Here is a 21,425-nt window from a genome sequence, read left to right on the forward strand (position 1 = left end):
ATATATATATGTATATATATATATATATCTGAATCACCATGCTGTATACCTGAAACTAACACGATAATATAAATCAACTATACCACAATTTAAAAAAAAATTTGTCTGGATACACTAGCCAACACAATTATCCCTGGTGGCACAGTGGTTAAGAATCCGTCTGCCAATGCAGGGGACACAGGTTCAAGCCCTAGCCCGGGAAGATCCCACAGGCCACGGAGCAACTAAGCCCATGCGCCACAACTACTGAGCCTGCGTTCTACAGCCCACAAGCCACAGCTACTGAGCCTGCATGCCACAACTACTGAAGCCCGCGCGCCTAGAATCCCGCACTCCGCAACAAGAGAAGCCACCGCAACGAGAAGCCTGCGCACCACAACAAAGAGTTGCCCCCGCTTGCCGCAACTAGAGAAAGCCCGCACACAGCAACAAAGACCCAACACAGACAACACAAAAATAAATTTAATTAATTAAAAAAATATTTTTAAATCAAGAAGGAGATGAATGATCACTATTTATAACAGATAAGACTGTACACCTGCAAAACCAGAGAAGATCAACAGAGAAACTACAACAAACAAAATGACACAAGGTATTTAGATTTCCGGGAATAAATTCAACCCACAGAAAACAACAGCCTCCTTACTTACAAGCCACCGAATCAAGTTGCCCAATCAGTTATAAAATATAAATGAAAAAAGCCCATTTGCAGTAGCAATAAAAGGGACAAGATACTCAGCAATTAAAAGAACCACGTAGGGGGAACTCCCTGGCAGTCCAGTGGTTAGGACTCCGCCCTTTCACTGCCGAGGGCCGGGGCTCGATCCCTGGTTGGGGAACTGAGATCCCACAAGCCAAGAGGCCAAAAAAATGTTACTTTAATTCTCCTGAGGGACACAAAAGAATGCTGAAGTGAGGTGAAAGATGGATAACTATGTCCTGATTCTTGAAAAGGATATCATTCAGATGTCAAATCTCAAGGAATGTGTAACTTTAATGCAAGCCTAATAAAAAAGCCCATAAGGTGATGGCGGCCGTGGGGTTTTTAAAAATTAAACAAGCTGTTTCTAAAGTTCTTATGGAAACAATCATCCAGGAATGGCTGAAATAAAATGTGGCTAAGGTGTGCTGGCCTCATCAGATACTAAAGCATATTCTAAAGTGGCAGTACATAAAATATTATAGTCCTGGCACATTAACAGGCTGACAAATGAACAAGAAAGAAAAGAAAGAACAGAGACAGACCCAAACACTTAACTTAGTATGCAGTTTAGGTGGCACTGCCATATCAGTAGAAAAATTATGGCCTATTCCATAAACGGTGTTGGAAAAATAAATAGGCACCAAGAAAAAAATGCAGATGGATGTCGTTCTCACTCTGTGCACCAAATAAATTCCATATCAAACAAAAATTCAAATACAAAAACAGAACAAATTTTTGATATATTTAAAACATAAAAATAAAACAGCAATGGAAGTGTTCTAAAGCTGGACGGTGGCCATACTGCACAACTATAAAGATTCGCTAAACCTCATTGAACTGTAAACTTCAAATGAGTCATTACCACATGACCCAACAATTCTACTCCTAGGTATATACCCAAGAGAAATGAAAACATATGCCCACACAAAAACTTGTACATAAATGTTTACAGTAGCATTATTAATAATAGCCAAAATATGGAAACAACCCAAATGTCCATCAGCTGATGAATGTAAAAACAAAATGTGCGGGACTTCCCTGGTGGCGCAGTGGTTAAAAATCTGCCTGCCAATGCAGGGGACAAGGGTTCAAGCCCCGGTCTGGGAATATCCCACATGCCGAGGACCATGTGACTATGACTATGGTGATGGTTACACGTATCTGTGAATATACTAAAAGTCACTGATTTTTATACCTTAAATTGGCAAATTATATAGTATATGAATTATATCTCAATAAAGCTGTTAAAAAAGACAAAAAAAAACTTAAAATGAGTGAATTTTATGGTATGGAATATATTTCAATAATGCTGTTTAAAAAATGAAACTAAAACATTTTTTAAAATAAGGGTGCTTTTTAAATAATACTGGAGTGGAAAACAACTTTTCTAATTATGTATGATACAGAACTCCAAATCCTTAAAGATTGGTGACTTGACCACATAAAAATAAAAACTTTCAACACAGAATAAAACACCCTAAATAAAGGACAACTGACAAATTAGGAAAGGTGAATCTCCTTAATATATAAAAAACTCTTAGAAATCAACAAAATAAGGAATACCTACTAAACAAAAATGGGCAAAAAACATGAACCACTCTTATAAATATGAAATGATACTCAGCCTCACTTAAAATAACATTAAAATTCTGAGATACCGTTTTCCTTCTAGCCAAATGGCAAATGCAAAAGGTTTGAAAACCCAGGGAGTCCACAAAGGTGTAGAGAAACTTCCTCTCCCTAACATCACTGGGGGTTGTATAAATGGTTCCATCAAGCAATTCTCCATCCACAATCCTTCCTTTTATTAAACAGCACACAGGCACAGATATTCCCTATAGCAGGGGTCCCCAACCCCCGGGCCACGGACTGGTAGCAGTCCATGGCCTGTTAGGAACCGGGCCACACAGCAGGAGGTGAATGGCGGGCAAGCAAGTGAAGCTTCATCTGTATTTACAGCTGTTCCCCATCACTCGCATTACCACCCGAGCTCCGCCTCCTGTCAGATCAGTGGCGGCATCAGATTCTCATAGGAGCACGAAACCTACTGTGAACTGTGCACGCGAGGGATCTAGGTTGCGTGCTCCTTATGAGAATCTAATGCCTGACGACCTGAGGTGGAGCTGAGGCGGTGATGCTAGCGCTGGGGAGCGGCTGCAGATACAGATTATCATTAGCAGAGAGGTTTGACTGCACAGAGACCATAATAAATCAATTGCTTGCAAACTCATATCAAAACCCTATCAGTGAGTGGCAAGTGAGAACAAGCTCAGGGCTCCCACTGATTCTGCATTATGGTGAGTTGTATAATTATTTCATTATATATTACAATGTAATAATAATAGAAATAAAGTACACAGTAAATGTAATGCGCTTGAATCATCCTGAAACCATTCCTCCCCGCCCCAGTCCATGGAAAAATTGTCCTCCACGAAACTGGTCCCTGGTGCCAAAAAGGTTGGGGACCGCTGCCTTACAGTGTTGTTTATAACAGTAAAAAATTAGAAATACTGTAAATTGTTCCTTAAAAGTGTCAAGAGCTTGAGTTGCCTGGTGAGGAGGACGTCAATTAGGACAAGAAGCCAAACTGAAAGTAACAATTAAGCCTTTATTTACTTACTGTGATGGTACTGCCTCCCCATCTGCAGATTCAACCAACAGCAGATCGTAAATAGTACTCCACGCGTGGTTGGGTGAAGCCACGGATGCAGAACCCGCGAATACCGAGGGCCAACCAAGGGCCGCAAGCATCCACAGATTTTGGTATCTGCAGCAGGTCCTGGACCCAATCTCCTGCTGATACAGAAGGACTACTGTGTAAGCAAGAGGGAGGACAGGGAAAAGGTGTCATTTTCCCCTATGAAACAGCAGAAGGTGAGGGAGGGTCAGATCTATGGGTGGGCGTGGCAGGGAGGCGATCCTCTCACTGACCAGGGAGAGGAGAGAGGGCTACAAAATGCCTGACGACCTGAGGTGGAGCTGAGGCGGTGATGCTAGCGCTGGGGAGCGGCTGCAGATACAGATTATCATTAGCAGAGAGGTTTGACTGCACAGAGACCATAATAAATCAATTGCTTGCAAACTCATATCAAAACCCTATCAGTGAGTGGCAAGTGAGAACAAGCTCAGGGCTCCCACTGATTCTGCATTATGGTGAGTTGTATAATTATTTCATTATATATTACAATGTAATAATAATAGAAATAAAGTACACAGTAAATGTAATGCGCTTGAATCATCCTGAAACCATTCCTCCCCGCCCCAGTCCATGGAAAAATTGTCCTCCACGAAACTGGTCCCTGGTGCCAAAAAGGTTGGGGACCGCTGCCTTACAGTGTTGTTTATAACAGTAAAAAATTAGAAATACTGTAAATTGTTCCTTAAAAGTGTCAAGAGCTTGAGTTGCCTGGTGAGGAGGACGTCAATTAGGACAAGAAGCCAAACTGAAAGTAACAATTAAGCCTTTATTTACTTACTGTGATGGTACTGCCTCCCCATCTGCAGATTCAACCAACAGCAGATCGTAAATAGTACTCCACGCGTGGTTGGGTGAAGCCACGGATGCAGAACCCGCGAATACCGAGGGCCAACCAAGGGCCGCAAGCATCCACAGATTTTGGTATCTGCAGCAGGTCCTGGACCCAATCTCCTGCTGATACAGAAGGACTACTGTGTAAGCAAGAGGGAGGACAGGGAAAAGGTGTCATTTTCCCCTATGAAACAGCAGAAGGTGAGGGAGGGTCAGATCTATGGGTGGGCGTGGCAGGGAGGCGATCCTCTCACTGACCAGGGAGAGGAGAGAGGGCTACAAAGGGGAAAGTACTGAGGACTGAGAGTGGAGAAAAGTGTCTTTGAGCCCCCTCCTCTCACAAGGAGATGTCAGCAGAGGTGCCGGGGAAGGGTCTTGGCCAGGGCCCTTGGATAACGAGGCCTCGGAGAGAGGCACCAGGGCTAGCAATGCAGACGCGCAGAAGAGCACGGGACTGTAACTCCCTCCAGTTCCCACATCCAGTCTGGTTCCAGGAGGGCAGCTTTCCTTATGAGGTCTGCCAGGTAAAGCCCTCGTAATTGCCTGTGCTCAGCCCAAAAGATCACACATGGAATTTTGGCCTGTAGCAGTTCTGAAAGAGAGGAGTCTTGAAGCGTACCACGGTTTATCTGTACAGAAGAGCACTCTGTTGATATGAAACAGAGAAAGAATTCTCATGTGATCAACAAGGAGCCATTTCCAAGAGAAAGAAGCAAAGTTCATAACAGAATATAACAAGTACATACCAATGTGTATAATACACTACAGTTGGTGTTTTTTAAAACAAGACTATTGTTTTAAAAATAAGAATATTTTATACATATATGTACAGGTACATATAACATACATGCTGACACATGTATAGAGCACACAAGAGGCTAATGGCGGCGGCTGCCTTTGGTCAGGGCAGCAGGCTGGGAAAGGGGAGGCAGGAAGCCCTTTGTTGAACCCTCCTGCACTGTTGGTGGGAATGTAATGGGTACAGCAACTGTGGAAAACAGCATGGAAGTTCCTCAGAAAACTGATAATAGAGTTGCCATATGACCCAGCAATCCCACTCCTGGGCATATATCCGGGCAAAACTCTATCTTTTCGAAAAGATACACGCACCCCTATATTCCTAGCAGCACTATTCACAATAGCCAAGACATGGAAACAACGTAAATGTCCATCAACAGATGAATGGATAAAGAAGATGTGGTACAATGGAATGCTACACAGCCATAAAAAAAGAATGAAATGATGCCATTTGCAGCAACATGGACGGACCTAGAGATGATCATACTAAGTGAAGTAAGTCAGAAAGAGAAAAGACAAATACCATATGATATCACTTATATGTGGAATCTAAAACATGAACCTATCTATGAAACAGAAACAGACTCACAGACATAGAGAACAAACTTGTGATTGCCAAGGGGGAGGGAGTTGGGGGAGGGATGGAGTGGGAGGCTGGGGTTAGCAGATGTAAGCTTTTAGTATATAGAATGGAGAAACAACAAGGTCCTCCTGTATAGCACAGGGAGCTATATTCAATACCCTGTGATAAACCATAATAGAAAAGAATATCAAAAAGAATGTATATATATATATATATATATATATATATATATATGTATAACTGAATCACTTTGCTGTACAGCAGAAGTTAACACAATGTTGTAAATCAACTATACTTTAATTTAAGAAAAAAAAAGAAAGAAAGCCCTTTGTCAATGGATGGCCAACACCCATCTCCACAGACACACAGGTCCCTTCTGATCTCCTGTGTACTTACTAGCAATTCAAAACTCTAATCTGTTTAACAAAATAGAGTTAACATGGAAGTTACCTCTGAACAAAAGTAGATAACTGCCAATCTCAAGTGGCAAGATTATTATAACCAAGACAACTCAGTACCTAGCTCACCTCCCCATTGGCAGGGCTGGAGAGCACCTTCCCTGGTATCTAGATCCTGGTTCTTGAATTATATCTATCAGTTCCTTCCAAGCACAAAGTTTAATACGACTGTCAGAGCTCCCAACTTGGTCTGTAAATTCTCTCTGGAATCTCAAATGAAAGGTGCTGTGTAATTATGAAGTATTATTGCTGTGATTTACGTGCCCCAATGTTAGCAAATTCTAAATAACATGGCTTCCTGTGATAATTTCTCTGCCAGTGAGAAATCTTCATCTTACCTTCTCATCTCCTGAGCGTTAAGCTGATAGATGTTTATTCTGAGGTATGTTTGGAACAGTTTATACAACAGGCAAAAAAAAAAAAACAAAACATTTACCCAATAGCATGTCAGAAGGACAATTATATTTATGTTGGAGATAAAAATTTGTACTAAAATGATGTAATTTCTTTTTTTTTCTCCCTAAATATAGGGCAGAAGTTTTTGTTTACTTTCAGGATTCTTATTTCATCCCTTGTGGACAACCTGTGTAAATCACATATGTTTTACATTGGATCTCTCCAATACAAGGAATAAAGAATATATTATATAAGGAATTTCTCTGTAAATGAAAATACAGAAATGTTTCTTCACAGACCTATTTTAAGACTATATTCTTGCACTGGGGAGAGTAATCATCAAAGAATGAAAGTAAAATAGAGAGACGAACAACCTTCAGAAAGAAATCCTATCATGTCCTTTTCACTGTGACATCGAGTTCTGATTTATAAGCGACCAAAGCATCTTTGAGCTGGCGACCCAGCCTGGTGCGTTCATTTCACAGGTGGGGGCAAAGGTCAGATAACCCACCCAAGGGTCACAGAGCAGCTCACGGGCCCAGAACAGAGACCCACGCCCTCACAAAGCTGTCCACCAGCCCCACAGCCTATACCACTTACTTATCACCTACACAGGCAGTTTTTTTCTCTATGAAATGACATGTGGGACAAAGTGTTAATATACCTCAAAGCTACAAATATTCAAACTTCCTGTCGTTGCCTTTAGCACCAACTGTAAGCTGGGAATGACACGTAAAAGAAGGTATCTGAGCCAAGCTGTCTAGGTGCTGTGAGCGCTATACCTGCCCTGTCGCTAAGTAGAAACACAGGCATGATTCCAAGGCTGTGGGCGGCGCCAAGGAGTCATCTGCGCCTGGCTGCGGGAGGGCTCCAGGATGAGGTTTCCGTGGGCTCCAATTCTGGCACAGCTGCTTCTCCGAAGGAGCTGAGCACACGGCTGGGCCCTCGAGGCCTCGTGTCCTCATCTGTACAGTGGGAATGAAACCCATCTGACAGTGCCAGGATGCAGAAGACACACATTAGCATCTGATAGGCGTGAGCTCCCTGCAGTAGGGATGCATGTACGTACTGAACCCCACTGTCCGCATGAAGAATCAGGACAAAGGAGGAACGCCCTGAGCACACATGCTGGGCCTTGCCACTGTCCAAGGCTTCAATAAGCCGGAGCCGGAATCTCCAACAGAGCCTGGTCCCATCAGCCATCCTACCCTCAAAGCCTCCCCTCACTTCATGGCACAGGCAAGAACCCCAGGGGCAAGGCAACTTTTGCCCGGGGCCTGACAAACTCCACCTGGCCCAGACCTATCCCAGGCAGCCCATCTGTGAGGTCAAGAGAACTGTGGTTCCAAGCCAGGCCTGCCATGTTGAAAACCAAATCCAAGAGCTTAAAGCCCATATGGACAACTCTTTGTACTAAATCACTATCACACAGTGACAAATGGAAGAATAGTCTTCAAGTGTTGTGACATAAAAGAGCTTAACTTCACGGGGGTCTTCTGTACTGAGTTCAATGGTGCTCCTCAAAATTCAAGTCCACTGGAACCTCAGAATGTGACCTTATTTGGAGATAGGGTCTTTGCAACTGTAATTAGTTAAGATGAGGTCATGCTGGACTAGGGTGCACCATAAATTCAATAACTAGTAGCCTCATAAGAGGGGGAAAGAGGTAGAGACGTGGGGAGAAGGCCACAGGATGAAGGAGCCAGAAAGTGGAAGGATGCACCTACAAGCCAAGGTTTGCTGGCAACCACCAAAGCCGGGAGACCGGCACGGAATTACAGCCTCCCTCAGAGGCTCCAGAAGGAGCCAACCTTGCAGACACCATGATTTCAGACTTCCAGTCTCCAGTTTGTGAGACAATAAATGTATGTGTTTTAAGTCACCCAGTTTGGGGTACTTGGTTGTAGCATCCCTGGGAAACTAATACAGGATCTAAATTCTGGAAGCAAAGGAGCAAGAAACAGATATGTGGCTATTTCGGTTACAGTAATATACATAAAACACATAAATGGCTTATTTGGTAGACGAAAAATGGTTTTAGCTATTGCTCCCATCAAGGGGGCAGGGTCTCTGTCCCCTCCCCCTAAATCTGTGTTCTGTGAGCCCTAAAATATGAGTGACAAAGTGCCAATTTAAGGTCCAGGTTTCAAGAAACCAGCAACGTTCACTTCCTGTTCCCAGGACACTTGCCCTGAGTCCTGAGCTGCCACCTAAGAAGGCAGAAGCCACCGAACTGGAGGGCCTGTTTGGATGCAAAGACAGGGAGGAGCCCGGCCTGCCCCAGACGGAGGATTCCCCAAGGACCCCAGACACCCTCAGTGTGAGGCCACGTCATACTAATACACCTGCCCACATGGCCGATTCCTGAACAAAAGTGAGGATTGTTGTAGTTTCACGCTGCCAGGTTAGAGGCTGCTTTGTGATACAGCAATAGATAATCAGGGCTGTTTATTGGTTTTTTAATCTATTTCTTTCTGTTTCTATATATTTGATTAATGTTCATAAAATATCAAATCAGTTTTAGATGTAATACTTTGTAAATAAATACATATCTAATGGGAGGCATACATTTTTTTGACAAGGGTGGGTGATCAAGTATGTTTGCAGAAAACTACAGTCCTATAAGCTTCATAGGCACACATATGCCTTAAGCCTGGTTAGCAGAGACTCCAAGCATCTAGTACACATTTCCAGACATGAACATGCTTTTTCGTACAAAAACAGAACTTTATATAAAATAGTGATACCCATTAATGACACAGTTCTTATTTTAAAAAAAAGAAGTCAAGAAATACAGTAATAGATTAAGGTTAATAGGAAATAGGAATTCTGTGGCACCATGTAATATCCTTTGATTTTTCACTGGAAATCAACTGCTTCTCTACTGGTTTCCTTTGTATCCTCTTTAAAGACACTTGTGAATTGTCTTCTATCGCTTTTAGAAAACTTCAGAAGTTTTTTTCTACTCCCTGACTGTGACCTGTTCACAGCCATTTGCAAACTGCTTGCCCTGGTAGAAAAAGGAATCAAAGTCCAATCGGGCTTTGATTTTTCAATCAGGACTGTTTATGCTGCTCAATCTCTAACACAAAAGTATAATAGAAGCAAAAGATGCTACACCTTAAAAATGAACTAGAGAAAACTCAGATCAAAGCAATGGAAAATGATCACGGTCCCAGCAGGGGGGCAAAGAGGTGGCTAAGGAAGGTGGGTAGTTAAGGGAATGCTGTAATTCACCTGCAAGTCTGTTGTGCCCAAGCATCCAGTGTGAGTGGGAGAGAGGAATACTGCCTCTGCTGAAAACAGAACAAGATGACTGGGTTTTAAATGAGGAAGGATCCCTGTCTTATCCTGAAATGCTACTATGAGCCACTAGGAACAAAACAACATCCTCTGCAAAAATCACCAAGAATCAGATCGTAAGACACAAGTTCCAAGGGTGGCTTGAGTGCCAAAGGACAAACTTGTTTAACTTCCCTCCTTATCAACATCCAAAATACGTTATTATCTCTTGGCCACTGATAGGAAGGTTCCTTGTATTAAATTGCCACCTAGGGTAAAAACATGCATTAGTCTTTTCTGTCACAGAAAAGTGACGTAAAATAATCTGCCACTTAGCTTCCTTCTGAGTGTAACGCTTCAAAGGTGTCTGAACCATGAATTTTCTGTGAGCCAGAGAGAGGCAAACAGGTTCCCTCACCATATATATCATTTTTCTCAGCAATAGTCTAATAATCCAGGGGTCTGATTTTTCCAGGACTTGTGGAGCCCAAAGTGTACGGGTCCATGTGGAGGGATGGCCAGCTCACACTGGCCTCACTTTCCAGTGAATTCCTACTGCCATTAACCACTGTAGCACCAAATAATTTTCATGTTAGTTTAAACAACCACCTAGATTATCCAGTCCCTGGACAAGAGCCAGGGCTGCACACATCATTCCAAGCCCACATCAGAGGCCAGCGCTGGACCCGAGCCTGGTTTGACTGAAGACAGTCAAGCCCTGTGAGCTTTCCAGAAACAAGACCTCAGGGCAGACACATACAGGAAGGCTAAAGGGGTGCCTGTGATGGTTAATTTTATGTGTCAACTCAGCTGGGCCATGGTGCCCAGGTATTTGGACAAATATTATTCTGGATGTTTCTGTGAGGTTGCCCTTGGATGAGATTAACATTTAAGTTGGTAGACTCTGAGCAGAGAAGACTGCCCTCTGTATTGTGGGTGGGTCTCATCCAATCAGCCAACGGCCTGTATAGAACAAAAGACTGACCTCCTCCAAGCACGAGGAAATTCTGCTGGTAGACAGCCTTCAGACGTGAACCGTGGCCCTGGCTCTTCCCTGGGTCTCCAGCCTGCCTGACCACCCTGCAGCCTACCTATTGGATGTGCCAGCCTCCACACTCACACGAACCAATTCCTTTAAATAAACCATCTCCCTTGCCCCACTCCCAACCCTATTGGTTCTGTTTCCCTGAAGCATGCTGACTAACACAATGGTAACCTCTGGGATCCACCAGTTCGTGACTTAGCTGCTTACACCCTGCTGACAGCAGTTCATTTCTCCACTAACTGCTTCTTCTCCAGCACCTGGCATCTGTGTGCTTCCCATTCACACTCTAAAGGGGCAGCTAATCTCATTATAGAGTTCCCACTTAAGAGCACCTCGAGTCCAAAGGCCGGGCTAGAGGACAAGGCAGCGACAGCTGGTCTGACAGCTTTGTTCAGGATGGTAGAGTCACATGGCACAAAACTCAATAGGCTGGTCATCATTAACCACTCAAACCGCTCCCCCCCCTTTTTTTAATCACTAGTGACAGGGGTAGGGGTTGCCCAGAGAAATCACTGCACTCCCAGGCATGAATCCTAGTATCTCCTGTATAGACTGACGATGCATCAGGAATCTGATCGTTTGCACAACTCCCAGCATAGCTGAGAGGCAGGCCCCACAACCGCACATAAGCCAAGTCCTTGCAATACATCTCTTCACATACATCTTCCGCTGGATATGTTTTTCTGGTGGAACCCTGGCTGATATGCCTCTCTTTGCCTTAACCTCTCTATGCCTCAGTTTCCCATCTGTAAAACAGACAACAATAATAATATCTACCTTGCAGGGCTGACCTGAGGATCACACAAGTAAAGCTGAGCACGGTACACGGGCCACAGTAAGACCCCAACAAGTATGAAATATTATTGTTCATGTAACAGTCGCTATTGTTATTAATGAATCCATGCCTTTGGGGAAGAAGTTTACACACTAGTAGGGATATTTTTAAAGATAATTATAACGTAAAGACATATTTGCTAAAAACATAGGTAGATATAAAGTGTACCAGGAACTAAGAAAAGAAAGACCTAAGCATGTCTGGGGCAGAGTGGAAGGCGGCCCACTGTAAATACATAATACAGCTGGGCCCAAGAACCCCACTGCTAAAAATATGCTACAGGGCAAGAAACCCCTTCCTCACCAAAAGCTTTTAGCTAAATCTGCAGAGAAGTGTTTCCCAATGGCTATGATTCCCTTCATGAAAAATCACTCATTTACTCCAATTTTTATTGAGAACCTACTACGTGCCAGGTACTGTGCTAAGGGTTGAGAAATAAAGAGGTTTAAAAAAAAAATCCTCTTGATGGACAAAAGGGCTCAGACCTTAAACAAATAAACGCCTCATTTCCAAATGTAACAGAATAATGAAAGAAAAACAAGCCTAGCAAGAGAAGCAACTGAGGGTAAGAAAGGAATTCTGGGAAGAGTTGGGATAAAAGTGGGAAAAGAAGGATTAGAATTATAACCAGCAAGGCCAGAACCTATCATTCAACCAAGGTGAGGAACAGAAAGCTGTGAGCAACCCCAGCTTTCCGGGAGACCAGGCAGTTAGTTAGTCCTTTGGTGGTTAATTCCACCCTCAGCCTCTCCCACCTTCCGCATGCCCCCAGCGGTGCCCTAAGCAGGCAGAGCTTCCTTCCCCCAGGGCAGCAGTTTGAGAGACGGTAAGTTGGAGGTTGACAGGGGACATGACCTCACTACTTTGCTATTGTTGTTATTCACCTGAAATACTGCTAATGCCAAAATCCAGTGACTCTCAAACTGGGTTCTCAGAGGATCTCCAAGAGGTTCCATGCACCACCAAATGTTTGTTTCAAATTGCATGGATACAGAAACTAAGAGATCACAATGGTGGTCATAAATACTATTCCAAGTCAACCTGGAATCACAATCCGTAAATGCCCATTCCACCTTCTAAAGTAAATCTGCACTAATAAGGCACTGTTTTTATATAGTAGGGATCTATAATATTTTTATTTGAAAATAATACTCTACTGCTTCAAAAACATTTGGAAAACTGAATTTTGAAACTTGAAAACTGAAGTCTGGGGCTGACATATTTTGAGAGATTGCAAATCGCCACTCCAATGTACTTGAGGGTTACTGGTCATCATTTATCCAAAAAGTACACAGGAGAATTAATTTGGGACATTTTAAAAATAATCATTCTGTTTACACAAAGGATAAATGCACTTTATACCCTAAATGCAGTTTCCCTGGTGATAGGATGGGCTGTATTCAGTGCTGCCGGTACTGACCACTACCTTAACACTGATCCGCTAATAAAATTCGTTAGGGTACTGACAGCTACTGCTTCCATAGCTAAGGCTGTATACATGAATCAAGGTTTCTAACCAGGCATTCACTACAGCCGCGTGTACCAGAATCAAACCAAATGGTCCTGAAGGGAGAATACTGAATCAGTATCATTTATAAAGATGGCACCGCGCGCTTCCCTGGTGGCGCAGTGGTTGAGAGTCCGCCTGCCGATGCAGGGGACGCGGGTTCGTGCCCCGTTCCGGGAGGATCCCACGTGCCGCGGAGAGGCTGGGCCCGTGAGCCATGGCCGCCGAGCCTGCGCGCCCGCTCCTTAATGGGAGAGGCCCGCGTACCGGAAAAAAAAAAAAAAAAAAGATGGCACCTCCTTAAAGCATGTCTCCTTATATGTGCATTAAGTAAACATGACAGTGCATTAAGTGAAGAAACATACATATAAATTCACACAGCTGGAACCACATAAACCCACTCTCCTCCACACATTATACTCTGTGAAAGGTTTATTTAAAACCATATTAAAGGACATGGCCACAATACAGTTTATCTACCCATTATACACCAGGGCAGCACACAGCCCTCTCTTCAAATGGGTATGTGGCCTGGGGACTTTCCTGGTGGTCCAGTGGTTAAGACTCCGCGCTTCCAATGCACGGGGTACGGGTTCAATCCCTGGTCGGGGAACTAAGATCCCGCATACCGCACAGCACGGCCAAAAAATAAAAAGGTACGTGATGTGATGTGGCTGGAAGCAGGCTATTTAACAATTTTAAAAAGTTTAACAGAAGGATAATTTCTATTTGTCAATAAATGATCATTGAACGCTTAATTAAATCTACATTTATGCTTCACCCACACCTATTACAATGCAATAACATGACCTTTTCGGTCATCAAGCTACAGAGTCCAAAGTCTCCCTACTGAATTAAGTGTATTTAAGTCTCAAATGTCACAGCTACAAAAAATTATTTGGTCAAAGCCAGAAGAACCCGGGCTCTACAAAGCTTATTGTGTTGCTGAAATATTTATTATGCCCATGCCTGTTACCATATTTGGACTTAGAGAAAAATTTTAGTAGGGACTCTCTTTAGAGAATTTTCTTAACTCTAATCTCAGGAAGAAAATAGTTAAAACCTGTTGGAGACCACAAATAGTCCCACACATACACACAGCTCTGTGCACAGACATGTGCTGTCATGTGTGCAGACACTCAGATCATTTCCTCAGTAGCCACTCCTGGGAAACAGCAATGAAATGAGGAAAGGAAGAAACCTCTGACTTTCCTACTTTAAGCTCTTCAATTCATGTATGCAGGTGTGTACACACACACACACACACAGCACACACATATAAACAGGTATGAGGGGTGTATATTTTCAGAAAGCATCTAGTGAACAGGAATTTTATTAAAATGACACTATACCTGTACCAATTGAACTTGTGTCCATTTAAATAACATTAAATAACGTTAAAACCTGTTATAATGCCACTAAAAGTGTATAAGTTAGAATACAAGTGAATACCACACATTTCAATCCTCAAATGCTTAAACAGCTAGGGGCTCAAATTGATTTTTTTTAATATATTAGATTCAGGATTTCCTTGGTGGTCCAGTGGTTAGACTCCACGCTCCCAATGCAGGGGGCCCGAGTTCAATCCCTGGTCAGGGAACTTGATCCCGCAAGCCGCAACTAAAGAACCCAAAGGCAGCGATGAAGATCCCGCGTGCTGCAACTAAGACCCAGCGCAGCCAAATAAATAAATAAATATTTTAAAATAAATAAATAAAAATAAAATATATTAGATTCTATTTATAAAACAATTGCAGTGCCACTAATGGGAGGCACATATGTAATTTTAAATTTCCTGGTAGGCACACTTAAAAAGATAAAAAGGAACAGATGAAGTTAATTTTAATATACTTAATTTAACCTAACATATAGAAAAGATGTTCACTTCCACCTGCCATGAGTATTAAGACATTATTCATGACCAATTTTACCTTTTTGGGGTACTGTCTTTGAAATCTCACATGCAGTGTTCATTAAAGTACATTTCACTTCAGGCCCACACATTTCAAGAGCTCATTAGCCTCATGTAAGCAACGGCTCCCCGGGGAGTGGGGCGCAAAGTGATAGAACATTTCCATGGTGGCAGAAAGTTCTATTGCACAATGTACCTCCCAACAGAGGGAGGCGGGAAGTGCAGGGTGGGGAGGAGGAGGGCTGAGGCCAGGCAGCCAGACAGAGAGGCAGAGATGGGCAGACTTCAGAAGGCCTTGTTTGCCACACTGAAGAGTGCAAACTTTACCCTGTGGACAGCGGGGCATAAGGGTGAGACAGTTAAAAAATTCAGTGTTGGGCTTCCCTGGTGGCGCAGTGGTTGCGAGTCCACCTGCCGATGCGGGGGACACAGGTTCGTGCCCTGGTCCGGGAAGATCCCACGTGCCGTGGAGCAGCTGGGCCCGTGAGCCATGGCCGCTGAGCATGCGCGTCCGGAGCCTGTGCTCCGCAACGGGAGAGGCCACAACAGTGAGAGGCCCGCGTACCGCAAAAAAAAAAAAAAAATCAGTGTTAATCAGTGGTTAAAAACACAGATTCATAGGCCAGAATCAATCCATGATGAACATTCTTCCAATATAAGATAAAAAAATTAAAAACAAGGGAAATGCAGTATGGTTTTCATAAAACTAAACTTATTCAATGCAATAAATGGCCCTTTATTCTAAGATTATATGCCTTGGCGGGGGCGGGGGGATTAAATGTGCTTTTATGACTTGGTGGTAACCACAGATTGTCACTGTGCTTTAAAAACATCCGTACCAGGCAAATTTTTAAATCTGCAACACTAAGTTCTCTGAAAATTCTATTTCTAAATTTTAAACGCAAGTAAAATCCAAAATTCTGGAACCACCTCCTTTAAACACTTTCTGGACGTTATTAATACGGACATATGGGCCAATGTGTGTACAATATTCTCTATTCTGATTTTCTTATTTTATATACACATGTCCAAGTAGAAGTGATACTTACAAGACTTTTATCTTGAATTGCTATATAGTAATTCAGCATGTTAAGTGTATTACTGTTTATTCAGTCATTCCCAGAATGCTCTGTGTTGAATCTTTCACTTTACTAGTATGAATACCTTAACCCAGATTAACTTTCCTCCTCTACCCCCAATTCCATGGATTTCCTCAGAATATAGTTCCCAACAGGGAATTTACGGGTCAATGGCAATGAAGAGCTTTGTTTTATGTTTAGTTCTTATTATATATCACCAGACTGTAGCAAAAAGAAAATATGCAGCACTGCCAATATTTCTTACCACCGTAACCTGCAATTATTTCTGGTAATCTGATAGATGAAGTAGTCTTGATTTTCATTTCTTGAATTGCTAAGGAGGATACACCTGTTCAGGATGATATCGCGTCTTGAATTTTCTATATTCATCTCTCCTTGCCACTTCCAGAGATGACTTTGGGTACTGACCTTTGGGATCTCAATTCTTTATATTTTGGATAATAACCAATTAATCTTTTAAACTGTCTCACTATCTTCACCCATGCTGTGGCATTCCATTTAATATTGATTCTGTTGCCTGTGGCTGGGCTATTTTTCTTTTGTTCTTCAGATATTCCAGCACATCTGTCTTGAGGACAATGATTTTCTACCTTGCTTCAGTGGCCATAAGTTTATCTTCCCTGTACGGCTGGGTTAAAAACCCTATTCCATTTTCTTCCAGTTATTTTATAAATAAATACAGTGGCATTCAAAAGCTGAGGTGCCTTTATACTTTGAGATTAACAGACTTTTAAAACTGCAGAACTTTCTGGTCAGGATGAATTTTTCTCAGTTCCCATGGTGGACTGGTCCATATCATAAAAGGACAGATGTCACAGAACAGTCACCCTTCTTCAGTCAGGAGGGAAGCTGGGCATGAAATTTGAGAATCAAAACTTCTGCCTTCTCTTCAAGATGTCCACCACCCTGCAACCCTCAACTGCCAGTGTTTGTATATATCTTGACAAGCTCACTTACAATTAATTTTCAGCAAGGAAGGTCATCACAAACAAAAGCAATCACCTGAAGAAGATACCTGGCTGTTGCCCTGGAGTACAACAACCAAACCAAAACAGCTATGGAGGCATGTTACCTAGTTATTTGTCATATAATGAAAACTCCCTGGGAAATTTCAATATTTCCCACCATTGATGGAAAATGTAGAGAAAATAATATGATAAAGCAAAAAGTCATTTACAAAGTTTAGATTATACTATAAAATTTTTACATATCTACATATGTAACTTATATATTAAAAAAAGAAGTCACCTGAAACTAATGCAACATTGTAAATCAATTATACTTCAATTTTTAAAAAATAATAAAGTAAAGAAAGAAAATGAGTATTTCTCTCTTTGGAATCTCACAAAATAAAGTTTATAAAAAAGAAGTAGGGGGGCTTCCCTGGTGGCGCAGTGGTTGAGAGTCTGCCTGCCGATGCAGGGGACACGGGTTCGTGCCCCAGTCCGGGAAGATCCCACATGCCGCGTAGCGGCTAGGCCCGTGAGACATGGGGGCTGAGCCTGCGCGTACGGAGCCTGTGCTCTGCAACAGGAGGGGCCACAACAGTGAGAGGCCCGCGTACAGCAAAAAAAAAAAAAAAAAAAAAAAAGAAGTAGGGCTTCTCTGGTGGCACGGTGGTTGAGAGTCCGCCTGCCGGTGCAGGGGAGACGGGTTCATGCCCCGGTCTGGGAGGATCCCACGTGCCGGACAGCGGCTGGGCCCGTGGGCCATGGCTGCTGGGGCTGCGCGTCCGGAGCCTGTGCTCCGCGGCGGGAGAGGCCACAACAGTGAGAGGCCCGCGTACCGCAAAAAAAAAAAAAAAAAAAAAAAAAAAAAAGAAGTAAATTTATTGAAAGGTTAACAGTGGTTATGTGAAGGGAGGTAGGGTCATGGGTTATTCTGATCTTCTTCTGTAGATTTCTTCTGCATTATATACGTCATACAATTAAACGTTTTTATACAGACATACCCAAAGAACATACTCTTATCCTTTTAAAAACTTGAATTCTTAAAAATGGATGTAGAACAGATCTTGGCATTATATGAAATCAAATGCTACTAAAAGTTAAGCCAGATCCCCCAACTTTTATTTGGGCCACTGCTCACTAAACACAAGCACCCCCCTCCTCCTTTTGTTTTCATATGTACCAGGCCTCCTATCAACACTTAGAATAGTAAGTCTATCAGAGATTCGTTAGAATTAAAAGAATTCTCAAAACACCATGAACTTACTCTTCTCTTTTTTTTTTTTAAGGTTAAAGTCTCTAAAGTACTTGCAAAAAATATATGCAATGAGGTTTACATAACAGCGACATGATGGTATTGCGGTTTTCCCGCTTTTTTTTTTAAAGTCCTTATCTGTTGGATATATATTGAAACATCTACTGGCAATGATAAAATATTTAAGATTTCCTTAAAATACTCAACTCACCCCAAAGAAAGGGATGGGGGAAAATAGATGAAAAAAGAACAACAGAGGATTGGAATTACTTAAGTTGGGTGATGGGGACCATTATTCTATTCTGCTTTGTGTACATTCAAAGTTTTTCCATAATATGGCTTTTTGAAAAGGTACCGTGACAAGTGAAAAGCCATATACACACATGCACCACAATCACTGCTCATATATCATCCAAGGTAGCGAAATTAAGCTCACAGCCAAACAGTTTTTGGGTTTTTTTTTTTTTCACATCAGGGTGACTATCTCAAAGGGAGCATCCGACTCTGTACCTTTTCCTTATCAGGCAATAAAGAGTATATGCATGTGTAAATCTATATCCAAAAATGTCTTTCATATGCATCTACTGATCTGAGTCAGAAGATTTCAGATTTTCTGTCCTGGGCCAGAATTAGAACAAGATAGCCAACTGACACAGCACTACTTGGCTCGCGACATTTAGAAAATAAAACAATTGGGCTTCCCTGGTGGCACAGTGGTTGAGAGTCCGCCTGCCGATGCAGGGGACACGGGTTCGTGCCCTGGTCAGGGAAGATCCCACATGCCACGGAGCGGCTGGGCCCGTGAGCCATGGCCGCTGAGCCTGCGTGTCCGGAGCCTGTGCTCCGCGACGGGAGAGGCCACAACAGTGAGAGGCCCACATACCGCAAAAAAAAATAAAATAAAATGAAACAAGATGCATGCTGATTCAAGCCATAGCAAGACCCTATTCTGGAAGCCCCATTCTCCTGACTGACACGGAGTAAGGACTCTGCTACTTCTTTAAGAGGACAAGCTGGTGCCTACACAAGTCAGCTGCAGGGCAAAAAGCCTCAACACAAGTTAGAAAACTAAGATGAAGATCATTTATTTTATACAATCTTTTTTTTAATCTAAATTAAATTAAAATTTTTAATTAATTTTTATTGGAGTATAGTTGCTTTGCAATGTTGTGTTAGTTTCTGCCGTATAGCAAAGTGAATCAGCTATACGTATACATATATCCCCTCCTTTTGGATTTCCTTCCCATTTAGGTCACCACAGAGCACTGAGTAGAGTTCCCTGTGCTATGCAGTAGGTCCTTGTTAGTTATCTATTTTATACATAGTAGCGTATGTATGTCAATCCCAGTCTCCCAATTCATCCCACCCCTCCTTCCCCACTTGGTATCCATACATTTGCTCTCTACATTTGTGTCTCTATTTCTGCTTTGCAAATAAGTTCATCTGTACCATTTTTCTAGATTCCACATATAAGCGATATTATACAGTCTGTTCTTGGCAACAGTCGCAAAGGATGATATCAATACTAAGGACCTGGGAGCCCCAAACTGATGACCTCCCAGTGAATCAAAAGTAGAAACAAAGCATAACCCCTAAGGCATACCCAGTGGAAGGGCTTTCATGTACACTATCATATGTGATCCTCAAATCTCCCCTGAGAGGCTGGTAGGGCCTGTGTTATTTCCATTTCATGGATGCAGAAACTTGGGTTCCAAGCTTTAAGGTGACAGAGTCTTCTGCTTCCAAGGACAGTGCTCTTTTCACTGCCCCACACCTCCTTGGAGTATATATGTGATGGTGAGAGCAGGTAAGCCTTTCATAAAGTGAAGCAGAAAAGGGGAAACCAGCTTTAGGTCCACCACTTCCTGAGTTTCAAAATGCCCTCAATTACTTCCTAATTACCGTCTTTTTGTTCTTTCTCTTCTCTGCTATGAGCATGGAGGCCTTAACAAATGGCCCTTCCATCTCCTTCCGTGTTACTATGGGCTGGTGTCCTCTGCTTTCTGAGCTCTGGCAGAGGTCTCCTAAAACTCACTTAACCCAAGAAACAGAAATAATTCTTTTTTATCTTTTTTTTTTTCACGTGGGATCTTATTTCCCTGACTAGGTATCAACCCATGCCCCCTGCAGTGGAAGCGTGGAGCCTAACTGGACAGCCAGGGAGTTCCCAGAAATAATTATTTTTTTAAACCAGGAGGGACTGTCATGGCCGTGTCTGGGAGGTTTGCTTCTGGTCCTCTCTCTCCATCAGTCAAGACGGTACAAAGGAAGAGAAGCTGGGAGAGCAACATCACAGCCCTCACCTCCCACAGAAGACTAAACCTAGGAGAAGAACAAGACGTACCTCTCTGACTTCATGAAGCTGGCCGGAATACTGACTCTTGGCTCTTCGGGCGGCAGCAGGCGACTTGTGATGTGTGATTGTGACCACGCCGGGGGCCCCCGCACTGAGGTGTCTCTGGCTACAGGGAGATGCAGAATTGGGTGTTCCATGGGGGAGCAAAGTGAGACTTCGGCTTCGGGAGCTTGGCGTCGTCTAGAATAAGCAACAGGCATCAAACTCAACAACCGACCTGCAGAACACAACCAAGTGCTGGCTTCCATTTATGTTGGACCTCTCAGGCTTTCCCCTTCGTCTTTAGAGGGATGAGGGGCTGGGGAGGTGCCCAGCACGACATGCTCTAATCCCACACTCACTCAGGCCAGAGAGACTGTCTCCATTAACTACGCTTCTAGTCTCACCTCCAGTCATGTCTCCTGCCTCAAAATATGGCCGTGGAGATCTACTCTGAACCCCCCAACACCGCGGGCTCTTGGGGTGCTGTGCTCCTCCTCCTAAATGCCCTCCCCTCCCGCTGGCGAAGCCAGCTCAACGCTCTGTGCTGTGTGGAGCAAGCCCTGTCTGTCTCAGCCCCTCTGTGCCCTTATTCCACTACATCGAGGTTATATTCATTGTCCAGCTAAACTTTGATTCTTTCAAACTCATCTTTGTATCCCCAAGACCTGGCACAACATGATTGTTATTTATTAAGTACTTAATACATGTTTGCTGCATAAGGGAGTGAATGTACCAAG

General features: G+C 43.0%; 1 protein-coding gene across 4 annotated transcripts in view; it reads right to left on the reverse strand.

Annotated features, from left to right (window-relative positions):
• The window catches only part of OSBPL10 (oxysterol binding protein like 10), a 279,913-nt gene that overhangs the window by 123,747 nt on the left and 134,741 nt on the right, over positions 1-21,425 (reverse strand). For all 4 annotated transcript variants that reach the window (XM_024743485.1, XM_024743484.1, XM_024743483.1 and 1 more), the window contains exon 4: positions 20,695-20,886. In XM_024743485.1, coding sequence (XP_024599253.1) covers positions 20,695-20,886 — 192 coding nt within the window. The remainder of the gene's footprint in view (positions 1-20,694; positions 20,887-21,425) is intronic.

Source organism: Neophocaena asiaeorientalis, unplaced genomic scaffold (assembly GCF_003031525.2).
Source record: "Neophocaena asiaeorientalis asiaeorientalis breed wild unplaced genomic scaffold, Neophocaena_asiaeorientalis_V1.1 scaffold332, whole genome shotgun sequence".
In the NCBI taxonomy this organism is placed as follows: domain Eukaryota; kingdom Metazoa; phylum Chordata; class Mammalia; order Artiodactyla; family Phocoenidae; genus Neophocaena; species Neophocaena asiaeorientalis.